Below are 20,512 nucleotides of genomic sequence, written 5' to 3' on the forward strand. Positions count from 1 at the left end.
ACATTCATGATTAAAAATCTATAAAACATTCTTCCCCCTTGAGTGAACTGCAGTATGTATGTAGCAACGCTATTTAAGAAAAATAATACAAAACTGAACTTTATGGAACACTGTTGGGCTAATCCTACCTTACTAGGAGTAGCAGGTCCATTCTGCACAGGTGGAGCCTGGTTACTAGCAGTGTGAATGTTAGAGTTTGATGTTTTATTAATAAAAGATTGTGAAGGTGTTGTAACTGGTGGAGTCTGATAGGGAAATACTGTATTTGATGTCGTAGGTGGGAAAACCTGTAAAAGATTAATACTAATATTAGTCTTAATATTTTTATCCAGACAATATGTTACATCCTGTTTTTTCCCCACTCGTGGATTAATTTGAATTGTAGAACTGTCACTCTTTGAAAGAAACTCTGTGCTGTGACATGCTTTCACTCATCAGTGATAAATTAAAATATTTTCCTGCAATTTTTCAGGAATCATAAGACAATGTAATAGAATTTTTCTGGAATACATTCAGAAGAGTATGTAACTCTAATACAATATGCATAATTTCCCCACCTAGTGGACCATGAATTAAATGGACTGATTTCTGGCCTGATACAAACTAGTGACCGCAACAGGACAAGTATGAACCTATTACTTCTGTGCAAAGAAGAAGTAACAGGTTCTCTAGGATTAAGGGCTACGATGGAAACAATAAGCCTGAGACAAGACCAGACAAAAAAGATCCACTAAAGAAATATTGCTATTAATGAGGATGTTTCTCACTGCCATTGAACATATTTGTTTAAGTATCTAGGCTTTCATGTGGGACAACGTTTGGCCTCCTCAGTGACAAAGGAGGAAGTCCCAGTACTAGAACTGCCGTGGCCTGGCAAGTCCAACAGATAAAACTGTATCTTCTAGTTTTGTTGAATGGAGTGGAATCAGGGAAGACAACAGCATTTTTCCTGACAAGGGTTAGGAATATGTTAGGAGCGAGAAAGGGCAAGACTCATTCAGTCACAGTCCATTAGCTCATCCTACCTCCTGAATTATCCAAGGCTCATGAAAACAAACAGTAGACATATAGATCTAATGCTGAATGCATTATGACTGTACTGATCTATTTTATTGTATCAGTATTTTACATTCTAATGTAAAAATTGTGCAGTCACACTGTCTGGTTTTATATGTAGAAGATGGCACTAGATGTGTGAGAAGAACAGCCAGGCTACTCAGCTCCAAGTTCCAGGAGAGCAAGATGCATATTGAAGTCTGCAGGGAACTACACAGCCTAGTCTCCATGACAACTGATATGAATAAAGGGGAAGACTAGAGATTACAATCCTTGGTTAACTGTGGCAATCATTTCAAATAAGTTCTTGACAGCAAAGGAAGCAAACTGCAAGTCTCTGTTAGGAATACATACTCAGGATGACTGGAAATTTTCTAAATGGGACACGTCAAGTTAACAAGGTAAGATTAGCCCCTCATCAAGTCCAAGACAGCCTGGGTGAACTCTGCTTTTGGATATATGCCCGTTAGACTTCTGTAGGATGACCTAAATGCCCAAGAAATTAAGCAGAATGAGGACACTTACGTAGTTGTGTTCCCTTTTATTAGCAACTATCTAGAGATTTATCGTAGAAGAAATATGATTACCTGAAAAGAGTGTCCTGGCATAAGCAGAATAGAAGACGTGGTGTCGGGTGGGAGCCCCAATTCATATCAAGACATGGGCTTTCTGGTACAATTTTGTAAAATGAAATTGAAATTTTGAAGATTGAGATATTTTGTAGCAGCAAAATAACATGTTGTCAAAATTACCCTCTTCATCTTGAGTTCTGTTGTTCTTGAATTATCCCTTCCCTGAGGCTGAAAAATCTTATTCTCCTAAGTGACATAGCCCATTAGCACTGATAAAGAAGTAATAAAGGTCCTAAGACAATCTCCAAGTTCCTAATAATACTGGTCAGCCTAGATGAGGCTCTAAGAAGGAGAAAGAAGTTCCTCTGTGAGGAGTGGTGTTGATACCAGTCACCATATGAACACTCCCAGCTGCACAACCAGTACTGATGAATATCTGGTTTGGGCTAGGAAATTTCAGAGCTGATCATTTAAGGTAGAAAGGAAGAGGAAGATTTATCTCTGAATCACTCCCTGCACTGCTCAGAAAGAGAGGCATCCTAGGTATGGTAGAATTTTGACTCACTGAAACTGCTGTCCTCAGTATCTGAGTCCAAGATTGAATGCATAGCTTACTTCATAAGCCAGGATCAGATCAAAAAGGAAAGAAAACTAAAAGAAACTTACAAAAGAAAAGGTAAGAGCCTTCTGTGAAGAACTGCTTACAAAGATCTTCCATTTTGAACTGGCAGCAGATACTAGAAATTGACTGGACTGTCTGGAGTACCACTTGTGCCAAGCACGATGAAGAATGCAGTGAGTGTATGCTATAAGCTAAACACTAAGATTTAAAAAAAATGCCTTTAGCCTGTGTACTTGTAGATGAAAAGGTAAGTGCCTGGATGGACTACAGTTCTGAAAAGAGAAGGTGTTACCAGTCCATCTTATCACACAGAAAAACGTGGTTCAAAGAGGCTAAGGGACTTAATCATTTGTATATGACACAACACAGAAAAGATTCTAAAAGCACTATCTAGAATTAAGACTATAAAACAGCATTGATCTTACTGCTATTCACAAACCTTTCTGATTTGTTGAGCCTGACCAAGTGCATGCTGCATGATGGCATTTTGTTTTGATTGTGGAGTATGCATCTGAGGTGCTGTCTGGACCAGGCCAGAGGAGGCAAGAGGAGCAGGTGTTTGTGGTGGGGTCTGTATTCCAGCTTGTGATTGAGCCTAAAGGATGAAGATAAAATACTTGCATTATTTGTATCTTACAGTAAATGAAATAGTATAAAAATCTATTTTACAGATTATGCAGAATAGCAATAGCATGTATTCTGGGAGGTATTCAGATGAACTGTGTACAGGAAAAGAGAGTATTTTAATTCCATTTGGTCCTGGAAAATTCCCAGCTGAAAGGCAGTGCTTATACTGGCAGCAGAGCTTAAGAAAGATGAAGACAAGCTGGAGAGAGTCCAGTTGAGAACAGTGAAAGGAGACAGAGAGAACATAACCAGTAAGAAAGGACTGCAAGAATTTGGTTTGATTAATCTGAAAGAGAAAACTGATGATGCAATACGATAACGCTTTCTGGTGTGTAAAAAATGTTGTTTTAAGAAGATAAAGAGTCCATAGTTTTTAATGGCTGCTGAAAGGAAAGAAGTATGTCTAACCTCAGGAAAGATGGTTTGGGTTGGAAGTTAGAAAAACTTTCTGCAGTATCAGCAAAGTGAAATATCAGAGTAAGATATTTCTGGTTGTTACAGAATTCTAGTAGGATTTTAGAACAAGTTAGACAACCACCTGCCTGGATGGGTGGTTATCAGGGCACAACAGCAAGTACCCATTAAAGCTGAAAGTATGCTTTGCCAGCACAGTAGCCCTGAGGGTGGCAAGGGGATTTCAAACAACTAGGCAACAGCACTGCCACTGGGTAGTATAAATCCTGTCATAGACCAAGAGGTTAGACTGCTTCAGCTCTGCAAGAATTTCTTTTACAACTTTACATTTTTATTCTGTCCTGAGTTATGCTATATTTATTTACAGTGATAGGCTGATCTTATTATCAGCCTAGAAATAATATTTATTGAACTACAGTTTCTTTTTGTAACTCCACTGGAGTTTTACAACCTCATTTTTGAATGCAATGAGCCATCACCGCACAAGAAAGTTCCAACACACACTCTGAAAACACGTACTTCAAAATAAAATACAGTGTAGCTGCATTTGGAGCTAACAGAATGGTGGAATGAATCAAAAACAATCGTATATGGACGCAGTACATGGTAAGATGACTGCTTTTCAGCAAAGAGTACTTGTGAAGTCATAAGTCTTTGCAGAACTGCAAAGAAATCAAATACTAAAAGAGATTAAAAAAAAAACATCTGACTTTTAAGTATTTCTATTCTTTTGCCCAAAGCAGAAACAAGCATAATTTTTAACAGTTAACTTTTAAGCAGCACGTTTATCTCTCTATATTTAATTAAACAAATTTGCCATATTGTTACCATATCTCCATGATGAAAAATAAAAAAGCCCATACCTGTAACTTTATATTTCCAACTGGTAGCTGCACTGAAGTGGTAGAATTCGGTCCCTGGATAGATAGTGGAAGGAGCAGCTGTGCTGCTCCCTGAGTTGTTAGTAAAGCTTGAGGCTGTGCAACAACTGCAGTTTGTGGCTGCCTCTGTGGATTAACATAAAATTGAGAAATGGCATTCTGAGTTTCAGCTTTGGCCACAGGTATCTCCTGCTTGATAATAACTGCCTTTTTGGCAACTGGATTCTGGCCACTAGTGTATATTGATTGTCCCGAAGAATGACTAGCCACGGATACAGGTTGACTTGTACTGGAGCAGCCAATAAGAGCTTTTTCATCTTTGATAGCAGCACTGAATTGCTTCTGATCCAAAACAGCTGAGTTACTAGAAGTCTGAGACAGTTGCTGTTGTCCCCGTTTTTCAACCTCAAGTTGCATTTTCAGTACTTCCACGAGTTTTTGCTCTTGTTCCAGTTTTCTTTTGAGCTCTTCAATCTGCTTTTCTTTTTCTTGAAGCTTGCGGTCTTTTTCTGCTACATCAAACTCCATGCTTGAGATGCTTCCACTGCTACGATTCTGATTATCATCACTAACATTCACTCTTAGTGGTGAAGTACTTAAGAACTGGGATGGTGACATCATGGTCATCATTTCTGTGAAAGTATCTGCCATACTAGTGTCATCTGTGCTTAGACTAGATTGTTCTGAAGGAGCGGGTGATATAGGCAACGGAGAGTTAGTGTTTTCAGTATTTACTGCTTTGCTGCCAGGTCCAGTAGATGTCTTTTCTGGAGGAAAGCTGGACATAGTATTAACCACTGTTTTGTTTAGTGTTGTAGCAGGAAATGCCACAGTCACCTCTGCAGTGTTACATGCAGCTCCAGTAGAAGTGGTTACTGCAACAGAGCTACTAGTAGTGACCCCATTGTTATTAACGTCTTGATAAGGTTTCAGACGCTCAATAAGATCAGTTTTTGTTCCGGACACCGGTAATCCTCTTAATTTCAACTCCATTTTAAGCTCTGCTACCTGAAATAAAATAAAGCATGACAGTAAACACAAAAAATGAAAACTTATTTTAACATATACTAGTTTATGACATTTTAATAAGAAAAATTATTTTTCATCATATTCACAAATATTATACCTATGTGTTCTGAGTACAAGCAAGATCTTAAATCACATTTCCATGACCTGCTGCTTACTTTCACTGAGTAAACAGCCAAAAACTGTATAGTAGTGTTCAGTGGTTGCACAGTAACAGTAGTGGTTTTATGCTGAATATTCGTAACTATTCAGAAAGGCAAAATGAAAGTATCTCCAATTCTGGACTGAAAACTTCTGAAACAACCCTGTAGAAAATGGCAGCAGTGAGAAAAAAAAAGCAAGCACTGAACACATACAATTTAGCATGCTGAACAATTTTGTTATGCTACCAAGATGCATAGATCTGTTTTACCAGAAATTTGTTGGGTCACTTGAATGATTCTATAGACCTGTCACATACAAAATGCCATCTCTCTAATTAGGGATTGAACAGTGAAAGCTACATGTCATCTGTGTTACTTTACAAACATCAAAAGCATAAGTAGTCGAAATTCATCTTATTTCTGGATTTTTTTTTTTTTTTTTTTTTTTACAGATCCTACAGACAAAGTGAAAATGTGTTGAGTGTATATTAATTCTGTGCTTCAAAATACCAAAAAAAAAAACAGTCGCAATGAACAGCTTCCACCTATGGCATCCATATACCCTCTCTAGTTATAGGGTGTTAAGATCACATTTATGGTAGAACCACCTCTTTGTCTAAGAGAAAAAAAGGTAGAGTGACCTCAATACCTTTGTGAATCTAGAATCTTAAAAGTGTAGACCTTCCTGATTAGGAAAGATGAAAAGTGATAGAAATCCATGTGGGTAACATCTCTAAAATCCATAGCAATTTCATGTTAAATAGTTATCCACTTTAGAGTGATTATCTATAGATTATTTAGATTCTACCAACAGTGACTTGCAAGCAATTAGCTGGGGATGCTGGTAATTTGAGTCCTGTAGATTAACCAGAATAAGCATCTAATTTGGAACAAATTCCCTTATTCCTCTTTAGGTTTCTGATAGTCTATTTTTCTCATTCTGCTGAGGTCCCTCTGATTAGCAATGCTGCTATCTAGCATATTGACTGCTCTCTCCAAGCTTGGGGTACTCCAAAGAATTGCATGAGTGTGCAATTCTCAGCTTTTCCATTTTTCAACAATCCGTTTCTGAATTCTTATCAGACTGATTTAGATGAGTTGATGTTAAAAACGCCACCAACCCATCTCCAAGTATTGCCTAGGTTATTGTTAGCCTACTAGAAAGAATACTTGTACATTATGCAGAAATGGATAGGCAAACCTCTTTCATCGCTGTAAATCACAAATACAGATATTTAAGTTTTTCAAACACTGAAGTTTATATTGCATCTTACATACTTGTTCCATATGAAAAATTCACTGATCATCTTTAACTGACTACAGTATATTACTGTTTTGAGAATATGATCTTGAGAAAACTCATGATAAAAAAACCCAGGATAAAAAAAAGGGAGAAATGAATAAACTATCCACTAGATGTCTCTGCTCCTCCATTCAAGTTTAAGACATGTTTGTAGTTTGCTGTAGAAAATATCTGAATCTAAACCCCTTTAGTTGCTTCAGGTTCATTTTCAGTAGGCCTCTGAGAGTATTAATTCCTGATAACGTCTTTCTGAAGGAAGAAAGGATCATATGTAATACTTTCTTACTAAAGCTTAAATCAAGTTTACAGTTATACTTTAAGAAAATTTTGTAAAATTCAATGTTGATTTTCAAATAACGTGTCAAACTGATAAATATGAAGATCTCTGTTTGATTTCTATTTTCTATTCACTTGCTTAATTCTGTCATTTTTAAATAAAATAATACCATGCAACTTATTTATTGGTTATACCTCTTAAAAACAGTAACAAAAACAAACCAACAAAATAGCCCTACCACTAACAGATACCATAAATGGATCGTAAGTAATTGATAAAATCAGCATACAAATATTTCAGCTAACAGGTGTGAAACTGTTTACTTATACAATCTACTCAGTATTATTCTTCCTCTTTTAATTCTCTGGGAAAGAAAAAAGTGGTTGTTAGAATATGTGTATGTGAGGAGGCTAAATTAAAAAAAAACATAAGTCCAGAAGAGTTGCGTATGAAAACTTAACCTTATTCTAGCCAGCTAAGAGAAAAAGTACAGTTTTCATTGAAAAGTAACATCCAGGCTTATTCTTGACTGTAACTGTTGGGAAGTTAAGACCTTGACTGATGTTTAGGAATGGATTTTTACCTTCAAGTCATCTAAGCTGGAAGGTAGTGGTCCTGGTTTCCTGCTAGGAGTATTACTGTTCTGTCTTGGTGAGCTGGCAACTGATGTTGGTGTACTGTTGTTCAAAGTATTCAGTGGCGTATTCCCATTGTTATTCTGTTTGTCATTCAGTGGCCTTTGAGTGATTAAAAAAAAAAAGATAACGTCAGTGCTAAATATATTATGTTTTCATTCAAGTAGAAGTTTCATTTAAGGTCAAGTAGAATCTAGTATCTATCACAACTTTCACAACAGCCTTTTTTTTTTGCAAAAATATTTTTAACATAAAATAGTAGCATTAAAAATTTTCAGTATAAGAAGACAGAGAAGAAAATATATGAAGAATGCTATGTTAATATTTTCTCTTCAGTTTAATGTATAAATTTATACTTCATAGCTTTTACTATTGTAATGGTATCCTTTAAGAGCGGATGCTGAGATCAGTTTATATAAATTAATCAACTGGAGCTGCTAGTTACCTTTTTGTTTCACTTTAGTTATAAAAACGATATTGAGCTCTGTGCATAAACCGTATATACATGTCCAGTGTGCTAGTCAATTAACTTACTGTAGAATAAGGACCAATCTGAAGACAGTTTACTCCAAAGATGACTTTTTTTTTTAATGATTTGTACTGTTATAATAAGAATTATTACAAATGACCAAGCAAAGAAAAAAAAAAAGAAAAAATTTACACTAGGTACCGTACACCAGCTCTCCTCTTTGTTCACTTGACTTAGGCAGAAGCATTTCTGAAATGTCAGTAAATGGAACATAAGAAGCGTGGGTAAGCAGGCAGAAGCATCTCCAGTCCAAATGTTAGGATACATGGTAATTATAAATACAACCAACAGAAGGTATCTTTCACTTTTCTAGCATCACTTGATGAGGAAAAATAACTCAGTTTAGAAAACTCATTTAAAAAATCTTGTTAAAAAACAGCTGAATTTAGGATTGTGTGACTATAGCATGCTACACTGTGATACTTCTAGGAAAAGAAGGATGGTTTTAGGTGGCAGTCAGCTACTCATTCTGCTATAGGTTGCTGGTAACTCTTAAAAGATTTACTTCTCTGGCTGCTTCTATCTCTAAATCAGAAAGCATGCTTCTCACTTAAAAGCGCTAAAGATCAATACTGATAACATGCTCCTATGTTAGAGAGATAAGGGAGTATAAACAATATACAAATTTTACCTAATCTAAAATGATGGGTTTTTCTCATTTGGAAACTACAAAAATACGGTCTGTGAAACTATATAAAAAGAAAATAAAACCACCAAAACAGTATGTCCTTTTGCAAAAGCGAGTGTCTTTATGTTCCTCTCTATATTCATTGCTGTCATGTGAATCCTTGTTTCAAATATGCATCTAGTCAAATATACATCTGGCAGGTAGGAGGTTCCACTGTCATGTCAAACTAAAAATAACTAGGTCCAGTTACAAGCTTTAGGAGTCTTAACAAGAGCAGAACCTCATTGCTTCTGTTGTTAAATTACGTAAATAGTACACAGTGATGCACACTGCCATTTAAATTTTAATTTTTTCTCTCTCATAATATGAGAAATGTACATGCATTTCTAAAACACAAAGCCTATAACTAATGTATGTTTTTCTTTAAAGGACACTTTCCAAGAAAATGCTAACAAAGCCTTACATACTTCAGTGGTGCAGGTAGAATTGTCTGGTAGTTGTAGTGCTGTTGCTGTTGGCTCAGGATCTGCAGCTGCAAAAACAGTTGCTGTTGTTGTAGCAGACGAGCATAGTTGGAGTCCATCTGTGGTTCATTCTTCTCACCTTTCTGATCAGGTGGAATATATTGATGATACTTCAGTTTTTTCACCCTTGGCTTAGGTTCTTTGCATTTCTTGCTCCGATGTTTATCATTTGGATTTTTTGGGTGGCTTTGCTATTTATAGATGGAAAAGGTTGGAAAAAACTGTATCAGCTCATTTACATGCAGTTATACAGGATACAAAGATGAAATATACAGGAATAAATTTATTGTGAAGAGAGGATGGCAAAATACAAGGTTGCTGAATATAACTGTCCCTGCAACACTACTCAAAAGGACAGCCTGCAAAATCCCTGGAAAGTTAACATACTCCAACTATTTTAGATGTGTACAAGAAAGAGTAATCAGAAATCACAGCTGTGAATATTTTGTTAATAGATGGCAAAGATGAAGCTGAGGGTTTCTGCAGGTCACCACCTGTCACTGCAGAGACATTCTTCTTTAACAAGTAACTTCAAAGCCGCTTAACACGTTGTACAAGTAAAAGCTAACACTTTAAACTCCGCCTGTAAACACTGGCTGGTCAGAAGTACTTACTGGTATGGATTCTGATCATGACTAGTCCTGTAAGTACTCTTATTAAACTATCAGCACATATAATAAAATTCTCTTCTTTGAAGTTATTTTGAGCGAAAAGCAGTTGTGTAACTATATAGAAGGTATCAAAGGCATCAAATCCTGTGTTGATAAATGTACATTTATTACACTGCCTCTTTTGAGGGATATCTCAATTTGCCCTTAAAGTCCAGCATTTCAAGTAAGCCAGTACAATTCAAGTGAATCAGTGGGTATAGACATATCTGTATCAAAAACTTGACTATTACAGGTCATCTGTGCTGGCTAGGTCAATAGAGAACTATGAGTAGGCTTTTTTTGATCTTCAAATACAAGGAGCCAGTATCACACAAAGTAGAAGAGATGCATGTTTTCTGCTGATACAATAAATGAACTAGGAAGATAGTTGTGAAAGAGAAGAAATACTGTTTAACGGTATGGTTATACGTGGATTATGAATACAATTACCTCTGCTCCTATTAAATTATTCCCTGTACAGAATTACATCAGAGAAGCTGAGTTTCGTCGACAGAAAATACCAACTCAGTACTACATGCAGGTGCAGTCCTTAATTCTCTGTACATTTTTTTTAAAACTTCATAGTAATGTTACACATAATTCAGTTTGAAAACACGTCAAATATATGGAGCTCTTGAAATAATGAGTTGGTTCTTATAAAATATTAATGCTGATCTTAGCACGCCAGAGCTTTCTATCATTGACCCAGTACGTTCATCTGAACACGAATAAGCAATAAATACAGTTACAAACACTATAATGTTGTTCATGTATTTTTTCATTCAATAGAGCAGTGAAGAAAACATTCAGAATGCAGTCTTGAGATGTCATTATTGCAGCCTACCTTTACTAATGTTGGCCCAGGCTTTGCTGCAGATACAGTATTTGTGGTTAGGGTGGTTGTAGTAGTAGAACGTGTGACATTTTGCTCAACTGTTGGGGGAGTTTTAAGGAATTCAGGAACTGGAGAGGTTAAAGGTGGATACTAGTATAAAAAAAAAAAAGGAAAAGAGAAATATTAAGAACATAAAGCATCTGAGTATTCACAAACATATGAAAAAACTACAACTTAGTCATTTCACATTCACAGAATATATGTACATTTTTTAGAAGGGCGGGCCAAAATAGGACTTTCATCTGTATGTAAAAAAGTATGCTACAGATGCACATGCTGGCACACTTCAGTTACACCAAGTAAGATATACTTACTTCATACTTCTGTTTCCAAATTTCCCTTTAACTGCTGCATGGAGTGTATCCAAAATCTATTTTTACTTCTAGTCTCACTGAAGCAAAACACTAACTGTTTTTAATCTAAATCAGGTTCTTAGGCTGCCATGTTAGGTATTTTCCTATATAAAGCCTATATTTGTATTCTTTACTTTTCCTCTTCAAGTTACATTCCTGCCTTTTATAAATATATATCACTCAATATAAATGAGCCTTAAAAAGCTCTCTATAGAAACTAGCATTCAAAAATTTTACAAAATTCAGTTATTTTGTTTTTCTTTAGACTATTAAAAGTACAGTGTTCATTAATTTCTGTAGTATAGTAAGTATCTTTTCAAACATTAAGATTTATTATTATTGTTTTTTGCAGAGAAAAGGAATACTAACCTAAAAGGAGGTATAACATGCAAAAAAAGAAGCTCTCAGAAAGGGCTTTGTTTTCATAACCTTTACCTCTTTATTTTAATTTGCAGAAATATTTGTCTTTTGTCCTTTTAACATATTTAAAAAAACAGAGAAAAATATCATGAAGACATCTTCTGGTAAATATTTCTATCCTGTCTTCCTCACAAAGTCATAAAAAAAGAGCTTCAGAAATAACCTCATCCATTCAAGGCAGGAACATTTTACCTAAACTGCTCCTAACATACATTTGTCTCTGGTGGATAGTCCAAAATCACATCAGCTAATTGATTCCAGTTTTTAACTTCCTTTATAATTGCAAAATTCTTCTAAAACTGACAGTTGTTAAAGTACCTTTGTCCCTGGCATAAGGAAGGAGCAAATACCTTCTCTTCCAGCTAGGCAGTCAGAATTCCAGGAACAGGTTATGCTAAAGGAAGTTTTTCTCTTAGTAGTGGTAACTAGCGCTCATATTTTAAGGGTTCTACTACCGCTGAATTACGGAACTTAAAAGTGTAATAAATCTCTATACTTCTGTAGGATACTAAGTAGAGAAAAAACAGGTCAAACAAAATTTTTACTAATTTGCTTAAGACATTTTGTATGCATTCTGCAATTTCATGTATTGGTTCTTCTGCACTTCTGGGATGGCAATTATCAAGTTGCCAATCTGCATGCACTAAGCTGACCATTGCTTACATCTCAATTATAATTTCCACTTCTATCTGTGTTTCTGTTGCCCATTTTGCTGCTTCTCCAACAGCCAGCAGGCAATAGTGACCTGTACCTAGCGTGTCTCAGCCCAATCTGAACTGTGTAGTGGTTTTGTTACTTCCTTTCCTTTATCTTTATTTATTTATTTATTTTACTTGAAGAATCTTTTCTGAGATCTACATCAGTCCAACTCTGGCAATTTTCACTTTATCCCAAAGACACAGCTTGCTTTGCTGATCAGACTTTTTCCTCCTTTCTTAAATGTCTGTAGGATGTCTGTGCTTTTAAGTTATGTTACTGAAACAGTTGCATATACAGTAAAAATAATTTATATATTAGCAAGTAATCATTTCTGGCTCTCAAGTACTGTGTGAAAAAAGGAGTATGTAGCTCAGCTGTCCAGAAGAATAATGCATTACTGATACTGCATTACTAAATTGCAAGATTCAGTGTGCCATGCCTAGTCACTGAAACGTTGCATTCATGCCTGTCTTAATATTGTGTCAGTTTGTGGTGGCAGGTTAAAGATAAAAATGCCTCTATTTTTGCACTACCTTTCAAAGTATTTGCTCTGGAAAGCATCTGATATCTATACACAACTGTTACTTGCCAGGCTTGCATAATAACTGGCAGAGGACTTTAGAGGGACTTACCATTTAAAAAGAGTGCTGTGTGCTGTATTCCAACATACTCCATTCCTGTTGCTATCAAGTTACAAAGACTTGAATCAAAATATCATTACCATATTACCATAAAGCCCAGGAGAATTCTAATGATCTCATAAATCTCACTAGTTCTTAAATTTTCTGTTCATGAAGTTCCCTCCAAAAGTCATTTACTTCAGCTTATTCATTATGTAATCTTTTGCCTTTCATCACTCTGATGCTGCTTGCACCTATACAAGTAACAGAACTTCAAACATACTATTTAGTCACTCTTTATAGGCTATGAAACAACACAACATGACCTTTTAAAACAGAAAAGCTAGTATCTTTCTAAAAATAATCTCTTAAATTCATGGATTGAACTTCATAGCATTAATCTCCCTGCCATAAAGAAAATTACTTTTTTCCTTACATCTTAAAATGTAGTGTAATGTGTAAAAAGTGATCTTAAAAGGTGATGTTAAAATACAAAGGATGACTAGCTATATGAAGAACAGACTTCCCAGTTTTACTGCAACTGTCAGTTTAGATGCCAAACATATCATTTACTTATGTTTTAATTTTTAAAAAATCCCTAAATTAAAAGATCTCAACTTCTTAGTTTGATCACTTTATAAAGTAATGCAAAGATTACTTCATAGGAACAGACCTTATATTTTGAGTTACAGATATTGCTATTTTCGGACCTCTTCTTCTAGCTGCACACAAGCATATAGCAGGTCAACAAGCTACAGTGAATATAGTAAGAAAACAGTCATTACATTTTTTCTAAACAACCAGAATTCTTTAGCTGTTTTAGAGATAGCGGTTTAATGTCTTCAGTATTATGAACACTAGAATCTTTTTAGAGTAGTGTGGTTAAACACCTGATCCTTACCAGATGCAAACACATCAGGTGGAAAGCAAGTTTCAGGTCATCAGTCAATGTGAGCTGAAGGTTCTCAAAGTTATGCTACATTCTCTGAGGCCTGGAAAGGTGTGGAGGAGGAAGCCTTGAAAAGAACCCTGGCTGCACTCCACTGCTTTCAAACCATTCTTTGTATTTTCTGTTGTAATAAAATGCAAAGTTTGTCAGAGGAAATTAAGAGAATGAAAGAGCCATTTCCCAGACACATCTCCTGTAGAGACACGCTGTGCTCTTATTTTGTATTTCAAAAGGAACAACAAAGTAAGCATCTGTTTATTCTGCAGAGGAGCAGCTTTGCATTGTATATATGTACACAGAAGTGGCTGTAATACATCATGAAATTCATAAGCAGAAGTTTCAAAGTTCCATTTGAAGTGCTTTTCAAATCAGCTTCAAGTGCTCTATTATTTTGTTGCTGCAATCACGTATCTGTCTCATGCTTCCTACTTGAATAGCTTTTGGCATGCAGTATTGCTTTGAGTATTTTTATGCAACTCTCCATTAGGAAGCCAACTCTTTACTTGGGGATCTAATTGCATGTGGTTTGTTTTCAGTTCGTTCAACAAAAACCATATTTTCCCGACGTGAAACTTTATTCATGTCTTAATTTGCACATTAGTGAACAATGAAATAAAACGGATGCGCACTACTATTTGTCTGATGTTGGTTTTGAGTATGAACTTTGCAAAGCTTTTTTATCTTATTGTAGCAATAAGGAAATCAATAAGAGTAATTCCAGATCCTGAAATACAGAACTGTAAAGGATCTCTGGTCATTAAAATAATTAGACAATAACATCTGCAGCACACAGACAATATCTCATACATAACTGACAAATTTTACATTATTTATCCATTAAGAACTTGAAACTGAGTTACGTCTTATCTTCTGTCTGTGTCATATTACAAAAGTAAGATAAAGCTATTATTCAAATTGCAAAACAGTTCCCTATGCACAGCCCTGGCTTTAGTAAGAATCACTTGGCAATTTAAATACACAAATAAATGCATCTCCCTAAATTAAGGGGTAAGTATGAAAAAAATCCACAGTGCAAAGTTAAGCATTTTCTTTCCTTTGTAAAGTTAAGAAAGAGATTAATGAATTCTCTTAGGAAGCCCTTTGGAAAAAAATCCAGTATAAATTATAGCTGATTAATGTCAACCTAAGGAAGAGCACAGATTTATAGCAGTACCAGTCACATATTGGTCAAATTTTGTTACACTAGTGTATTCTTTGAGAATAAACTATTTTGTTATTTGTGCTATAAAGCTAAACAACATTTTTTTTTAAACAGGCACAGACCTGCATAAAAGGAAATAAGTTTAAAATTGTAAATTTCTGAATTTCCATCAAATTCAGAGTTTCCACTTTAAGAAATATTTCTTAAATAAATGAAACATTTTCGCTGATTAAACAAATATTAAAAAATTCTTGGAATTTCTGTATCTTTTTATACACTGTTTGGGTATACTGATACCAACCACATGAAGCTGAATGCAGTATTACTAAATTGCGATATTATTAAACTGCAGTCATTTAGACATCATTGCATATATAATACTGTGATGAAAATCAAAATCTTTCCACCAACGAAATTACTGAAACGTAAACATAGACAGTCTGGTAAAACACACCATCTGAGACAAAAATTTTTCTGTGATATTATAGCTGCTTTCATTTAGGTACAACAGGGAAATGGGTTTATTGGGAGCAACGGCATAAACATTTTTTTTTCTGGGATACGTGACTGCTCATCAACAAACAGGAAAAAATTTGATTCAGTCACTGATTCAGCATTGATCTAAGGCAAATTTTTTGTTAGTTTTGTTTTCAATACATAAACAAACCAATCGTTCCTCTAGGCCTTAGAATATAAGCACAATTTGGAACTTAGCTCTGTCACTCTCTAATAACAAGCAGTTAATGAGTGGAGACCAGTGCTAAATCCTCCTGTATGAAATCAGCTCAGAGAAATCTGTAGCATTCCATGCAGAAGACCACAGTTATTAAACCTAGTGAATCCACACTTCTTCCAGACTCTGTAACAAGACCTAATCTAACAATCATAAGAAAAATAAAACTGGTTATAAAAATCAAAATGCTAAAAATATTTTCAAGTACTTACTCAAAAAGGAAAGTATAAATATGCACATCCACAGATCCTATTAATGTCAGTGCATTAGTACACAACACATTTATTATGCACAGTAGTTGCTGTAAATGTAGAAAATACATAAATAGCAAGATAATTGAAATAAATGTTGTAGAGTGCTTGTTATAGCAGTATGCAACAAAGAAAAGCTCTTACTAAAACATCCAAAAAACCCTCAAGTAAAATAGAGAAGGAGAGGAATGTGGCCATTTGAAAGGACATTAAGAAGTAAATGACAGACTGCTAACAACTACTAACCTATTTTCATGAAAACAAATGGATTCCTTTGAAAACAATCAGATTGCTTCACACAAGCCAATAGGAAATTTAGTTGTATTTAATTGCCTCATGACATCCACAAGAGGCAAATAACATCATGAGTGTGGCTAGTTTGGTGTTTGCTGATTGTTCAACTAATTGCTATCAGAGAACATATAATAGCTCCACATGCCTTCCCCTCCCCCCTGCTGAAGCCTTCATTTGGGGCTCTCTCCAGACGAAAAAGTTTCATGAAGGTTGCAGAAATCTAGTTAAAAGCGAAGATGACTTCTCCTCATTCAAATTAGGCTTAAATTAGTCAGTGAGTTTAAAATTACTAGCTGAGGTACAAAATAAAAGATCACATACTTCATCTCTGTATGCTAAACATAGTACCCTGCAAATAAATAAATTTATCTCTTCATTAATTAATAAATTTAGTGATTAACTCAAAGGTGAAGATAAAGACATGCAAGACAAGTGCCATCAGAGATACTCATGACACTGTGTGATTAAGTACATACCCTTATGTTTTCAGAAGCTGATAAAACATAAATTCATTTGTAACAGATGATGTTTCATTACTGTTTTGGCAAGTGTTTTACAGCTGCACTTTTATAAGGTGCTTACAGATAGAGAAGTATCCAAAGCTTGGTAATGTCCACTTCAGATCACAAATTAAATTGTTTTAAGAAATGTTCTCTTTTAAAACTCATTTTTGCAAGTCTTGCTAAATACACACAAGTGTTTCTTTCAAATCCAGTTTTCTCTCAGTAGTAGACAGTAAGTTTAACTTTAAGCCACTTAGTCAAAATTACACTTCTGTGGAGAAACTGTTCTTCAAAAACCACACACACTTGATTGTTGCATTTACATCACAGACTTTTATAATTTTCCGTTTTGTAAATAATTCAAGGAAACACCAAAAACTTCGCAGAAAACAAATATAAAAATTACTTTCATTTCTTAAATAGTAAATTCAGTGGGCAGAATTTTAAGACTTAATGAAAGAAATTTAAATTATGCGGGAAAACCTTATTTTCACAATACTTTCTAGAGATAACAGAGCTGATGTCAACTGTTGTTTTAACTAAGTTTAATTTTAAAACACAAGCTCAAGCCCTGGCCCAAAATGAAGACAGACATTAAGTAATCAGCCGCAGCTGGAGTAAACCATGCATGTGTCATTTTAAACAACTTCTGAGAAAGCTGTAGATGTTCTACACAAATTCAGTTTATATACCACTCCCCTACACCCTATGGGAATTTCATCACTGCCAGCAACCAAGCCAGGATTCTAGTCTGTGAACTCCTCAACAGAAAACTGGAGTCGCAGACACTCCTTTGCAACAACAGATGTATTGATTTCACATGAAACTTATGCTCCCTTTATATAGTACCAAAACAAAAAATGTACTGTGGTGATTTTGTTTGAACATTTACAAACTGTACCTGTGTTGAAGTAGGAGCATTTGATGTTACTGGTGATGGTGAGTCATTTGCTTTTGGCTCACCAGGGGAAGCTGTGGAACCCTGGGATTCTTGGCTAGCTGGCTGATCTGGTGATAAAGCATCACTGCTGTCTTCATCAAATGAATAATCATCCAAAGCTTGAGGATAATTCTCTTGTCCAACTGCTAAAATGTTTTCAAAGAAACACGCAAAAAGAAAACAAATCTTTTTAGTTAAATCAAGACTCTGGTGGCAGAATTAGCTAACTGCTGGAAACTGATCAGATTTCAGGACAATCCAACTATATAGTACGCAAGTACTTACTGCCTTTTTAATATAATGAAAGCCATATTAGATCATATTCAAGGGACTGATAAAAACCAAGCATATAGCAAAACTATCTTCAATTAAAGGATGACAGATTTAAGGACTCAGAAGCTGCAAGCGTAAGAGCTAGTAAGTATGTTTTCCTGTGGTGAATATTACTCTCAGGAGTTAATTATTATTTTCCATAATACTATAATAATAACAGACATAAGTTGTGGCTGTCCTACTTGCCTATAATTGCTTCTTTAACACTGGAGTCTACAGGAAGAATATTTTTTTCTACCAGTTCCATAGGGCCAGGCCTCTGAGCAATCTTCTCATTCAGATCATCTGCCAACCGAGCTCTCTTCAATTTCATCTGAGTGGCTTGTAGTGAAGGCTCTGCGAATGTCTCTAAAAGATATGTTGATTTAAGTATTCTTCTCCATCTTTTTTTCCAATTTCAAGATAACCAGCAAAGTGTTTCATCTTTACAAAAACCATTCCACTTGTATCAAAATCAGACAAGTAGTATTTTGAAATTAAAAATCCCTATCTCCAAACATTCTCAAATTAACAAGCAAAATAAGATAATTTTGAGTACATTTTTCATTCCCACGACCATACTTTTTTATAAACATATTCTCTTTTTAATAGCAGTAATACTGTGGGTAAACAATTGTATAATGTCCAGCCATAAAGCAGGAAAAGCAAAATAGACAATGCTAGTTATCAATATGAACTATTTTCATATTTATAAACCTTTATAGCAGCAAATGGTAAAGGTTTAACTGATACTTAATTTTTGGATTCTCTCTTGTCAAACTAATCTTAAAAAATTTACGAATAGCTTCTAGCACAAATTTGTGAGTCTTCAAAATTGTATTTCAATGACAGTATGCAGATGGACCATCATTAAGGAGTTCAGTATCCAAATGCATGTTTTGAAAATTAAAAGATTGATTTGGATTGTGGTTATTTGGTAATTTCTATATTTGGCAAGATTATGGTGAAAACAGCAATACAGTCCTATTCATATATATATATATAAAAGTTACTGTTTCGAACAACAAGGAAAGTAACAAAACACAGTAAAAGTCAAGTTTACTAAGGGTTATGTTTTGAAAAGAAAAGTTGTAAAAGCTGCAAGGTTATTTTAGGGTAACCAGTAGAAACTGAAGCAATGTGTATTATATGTTTGTACTTCATGGTGGAATTGCTATTACAGAATAAAAGTGACATGCGCTTGCAAACAAATACATAGTTGAGAATATATTCACCACCATACATGTGTCTACTATCAAACAGATTTAGAATACAGATTACAACAGATACACTGTATAAATAGAGAAACGTAGTATATGAATCTTTATAAATGATTTATAACTAAGCCTGATTCAGTTACAAAGTTACAGTTTGAGAAAGAAGCTATCTGGGTACGTACCTTCAAGGATGTGCATTCTGACCAGCTCAGACCGATCTGGTCTGCTGCGAATCTTGTGCTTCAAAAAATTTTCAGTCTTTAAATAAATAAATAACATTACATTAGCATTTACTAGAAAAAGCATAAAGTAGTTGGTACACTGATAATGTACTGATGTGCAATCAATGAATATTTACAGTTTATGTTGTCTTTAGATAGATGGACTTCACTGTTTGAACAGGGGTACTACAGGGGTTCTTTTTGAATTACAGTCTTCCTCAGAGAAGTTAGAAATGGTTCTGGATTTTATCCCATAACAACACACTAGATCATAACAGCATAGGTTAGAAGTTTGCTACAGAAATACAGTACAAGTGTCATTTCAACTCAAGCACTCTGTCCTTGGACTATAGGTAGACACAGATTAGAATATGACTGTATTTTATCCTCCTCACCTGCTTAATCTGTTTAAATAATGAAGAAACTTCCCCTTAGATTTGATACCAATATTTTATTATAATGAATTCTCCCAAGATACAAGCATGTATGTGAGCACAGTATTAATAACTTTTTTATGTAATCGAAGAATTTAGTACCACATATAACTGGCATTTTCACATGTTAACAGCAAGTCTATGTGAAGTGTTTACCCTGGCTCGTTCCAGGCTCTTTATCTGCTCATGGAATGCAGCTGGACTTTTCAAAGCTGTTAAGGAAAAGAAAAAGTTAAATGGACAGGACATGATTTTCGAAGAAATATCCTAATCTGTAAACTTCCTTGCACATTCAACACCATCTTAAAGCTGTGTTTGCATCTAACCAGGGTTACACGTTTGACTCATACCAGTTATACTCCCTTATATTCAACAAAGATGACTATCACTCCTATGCAGAGTACATGGAATATTTTATTTTACCAAATGCTACTGTGTAACAGTTAACCAGATTAACACAAGCTACACTGGTGTCTATTTACCAACTTTTATAAGGTAGTGTTCAGAAGGCCAAAATACTGTCTCATTCATTCCACTATAAGACTATCCATCTATACTTCATCTCGCTGTTACTACAGACAGCTGAATTGTCCCTTTAAAACTGTTCATGCTGGGTTTTTTT

At 35.0% G+C, this 20,512-nt stretch overlaps 1 protein-coding gene and 1 long non-coding RNA gene across 7 annotated transcripts in view; one reads left to right on the forward strand and one right to left on the reverse strand.

Moving 5' to 3' along the window:
* LOC134147361 (uncharacterized) overlaps window positions 1-20,512 on the forward strand; it is a 44,365-nt gene that overhangs the window by 20,689 nt on the left and 3,164 nt on the right. The gene's annotated exons all lie outside the window — the stretch shown is intronic.
* MRTFB (myocardin related transcription factor B) overlaps window positions 1-20,512 on the reverse strand; it is a 93,466-nt gene that overhangs the window by 8,600 nt on the left and 64,354 nt on the right. For 4 of the 6 annotated variants that reach the window (XM_062588436.1, XM_062588440.1, XM_062588437.1 and 1 more), the window contains 10 exons: window positions 20,047-20,102; window positions 19,418-19,493; window positions 18,226-18,387; window positions 17,668-17,852; window positions 10,732-10,872; window positions 9,181-9,428; window positions 7,505-7,658; window positions 4,155-5,180; window positions 2,690-2,845; window positions 129-287 (listed from right to left, as the gene is read on the reverse strand). In XM_062588436.1, the coding sequence (XP_062444420.1) occupies window positions 129-287; window positions 2,690-2,845; window positions 4,155-5,180; window positions 7,505-7,658; window positions 9,181-9,428; window positions 10,732-10,872; window positions 17,668-17,852; window positions 18,226-18,387; window positions 19,418-19,493; window positions 20,047-20,102 (2,363 nt within the window). Of the gene's footprint in view, window positions 1-128; window positions 288-2,689; window positions 2,846-4,154; window positions 5,181-7,504; window positions 7,659-9,180; window positions 9,429-10,731; window positions 10,873-13,775; window positions 13,900-17,667; window positions 17,853-18,225; window positions 18,388-19,417; window positions 19,494-20,046; window positions 20,103-20,512 lie in introns of those variants that run through there. The other 2 variants (XM_062588438.1, XM_062588442.1) reach the window with 2 other exon arrangements.

Source organism: Rhea pennata, chromosome 15 (assembly GCF_028389875.1).
Source record: "Rhea pennata isolate bPtePen1 chromosome 15, bPtePen1.pri, whole genome shotgun sequence".
In the NCBI taxonomy this organism is placed as follows: domain Eukaryota; kingdom Metazoa; phylum Chordata; class Aves; order Rheiformes; family Rheidae; genus Rhea; species Rhea pennata.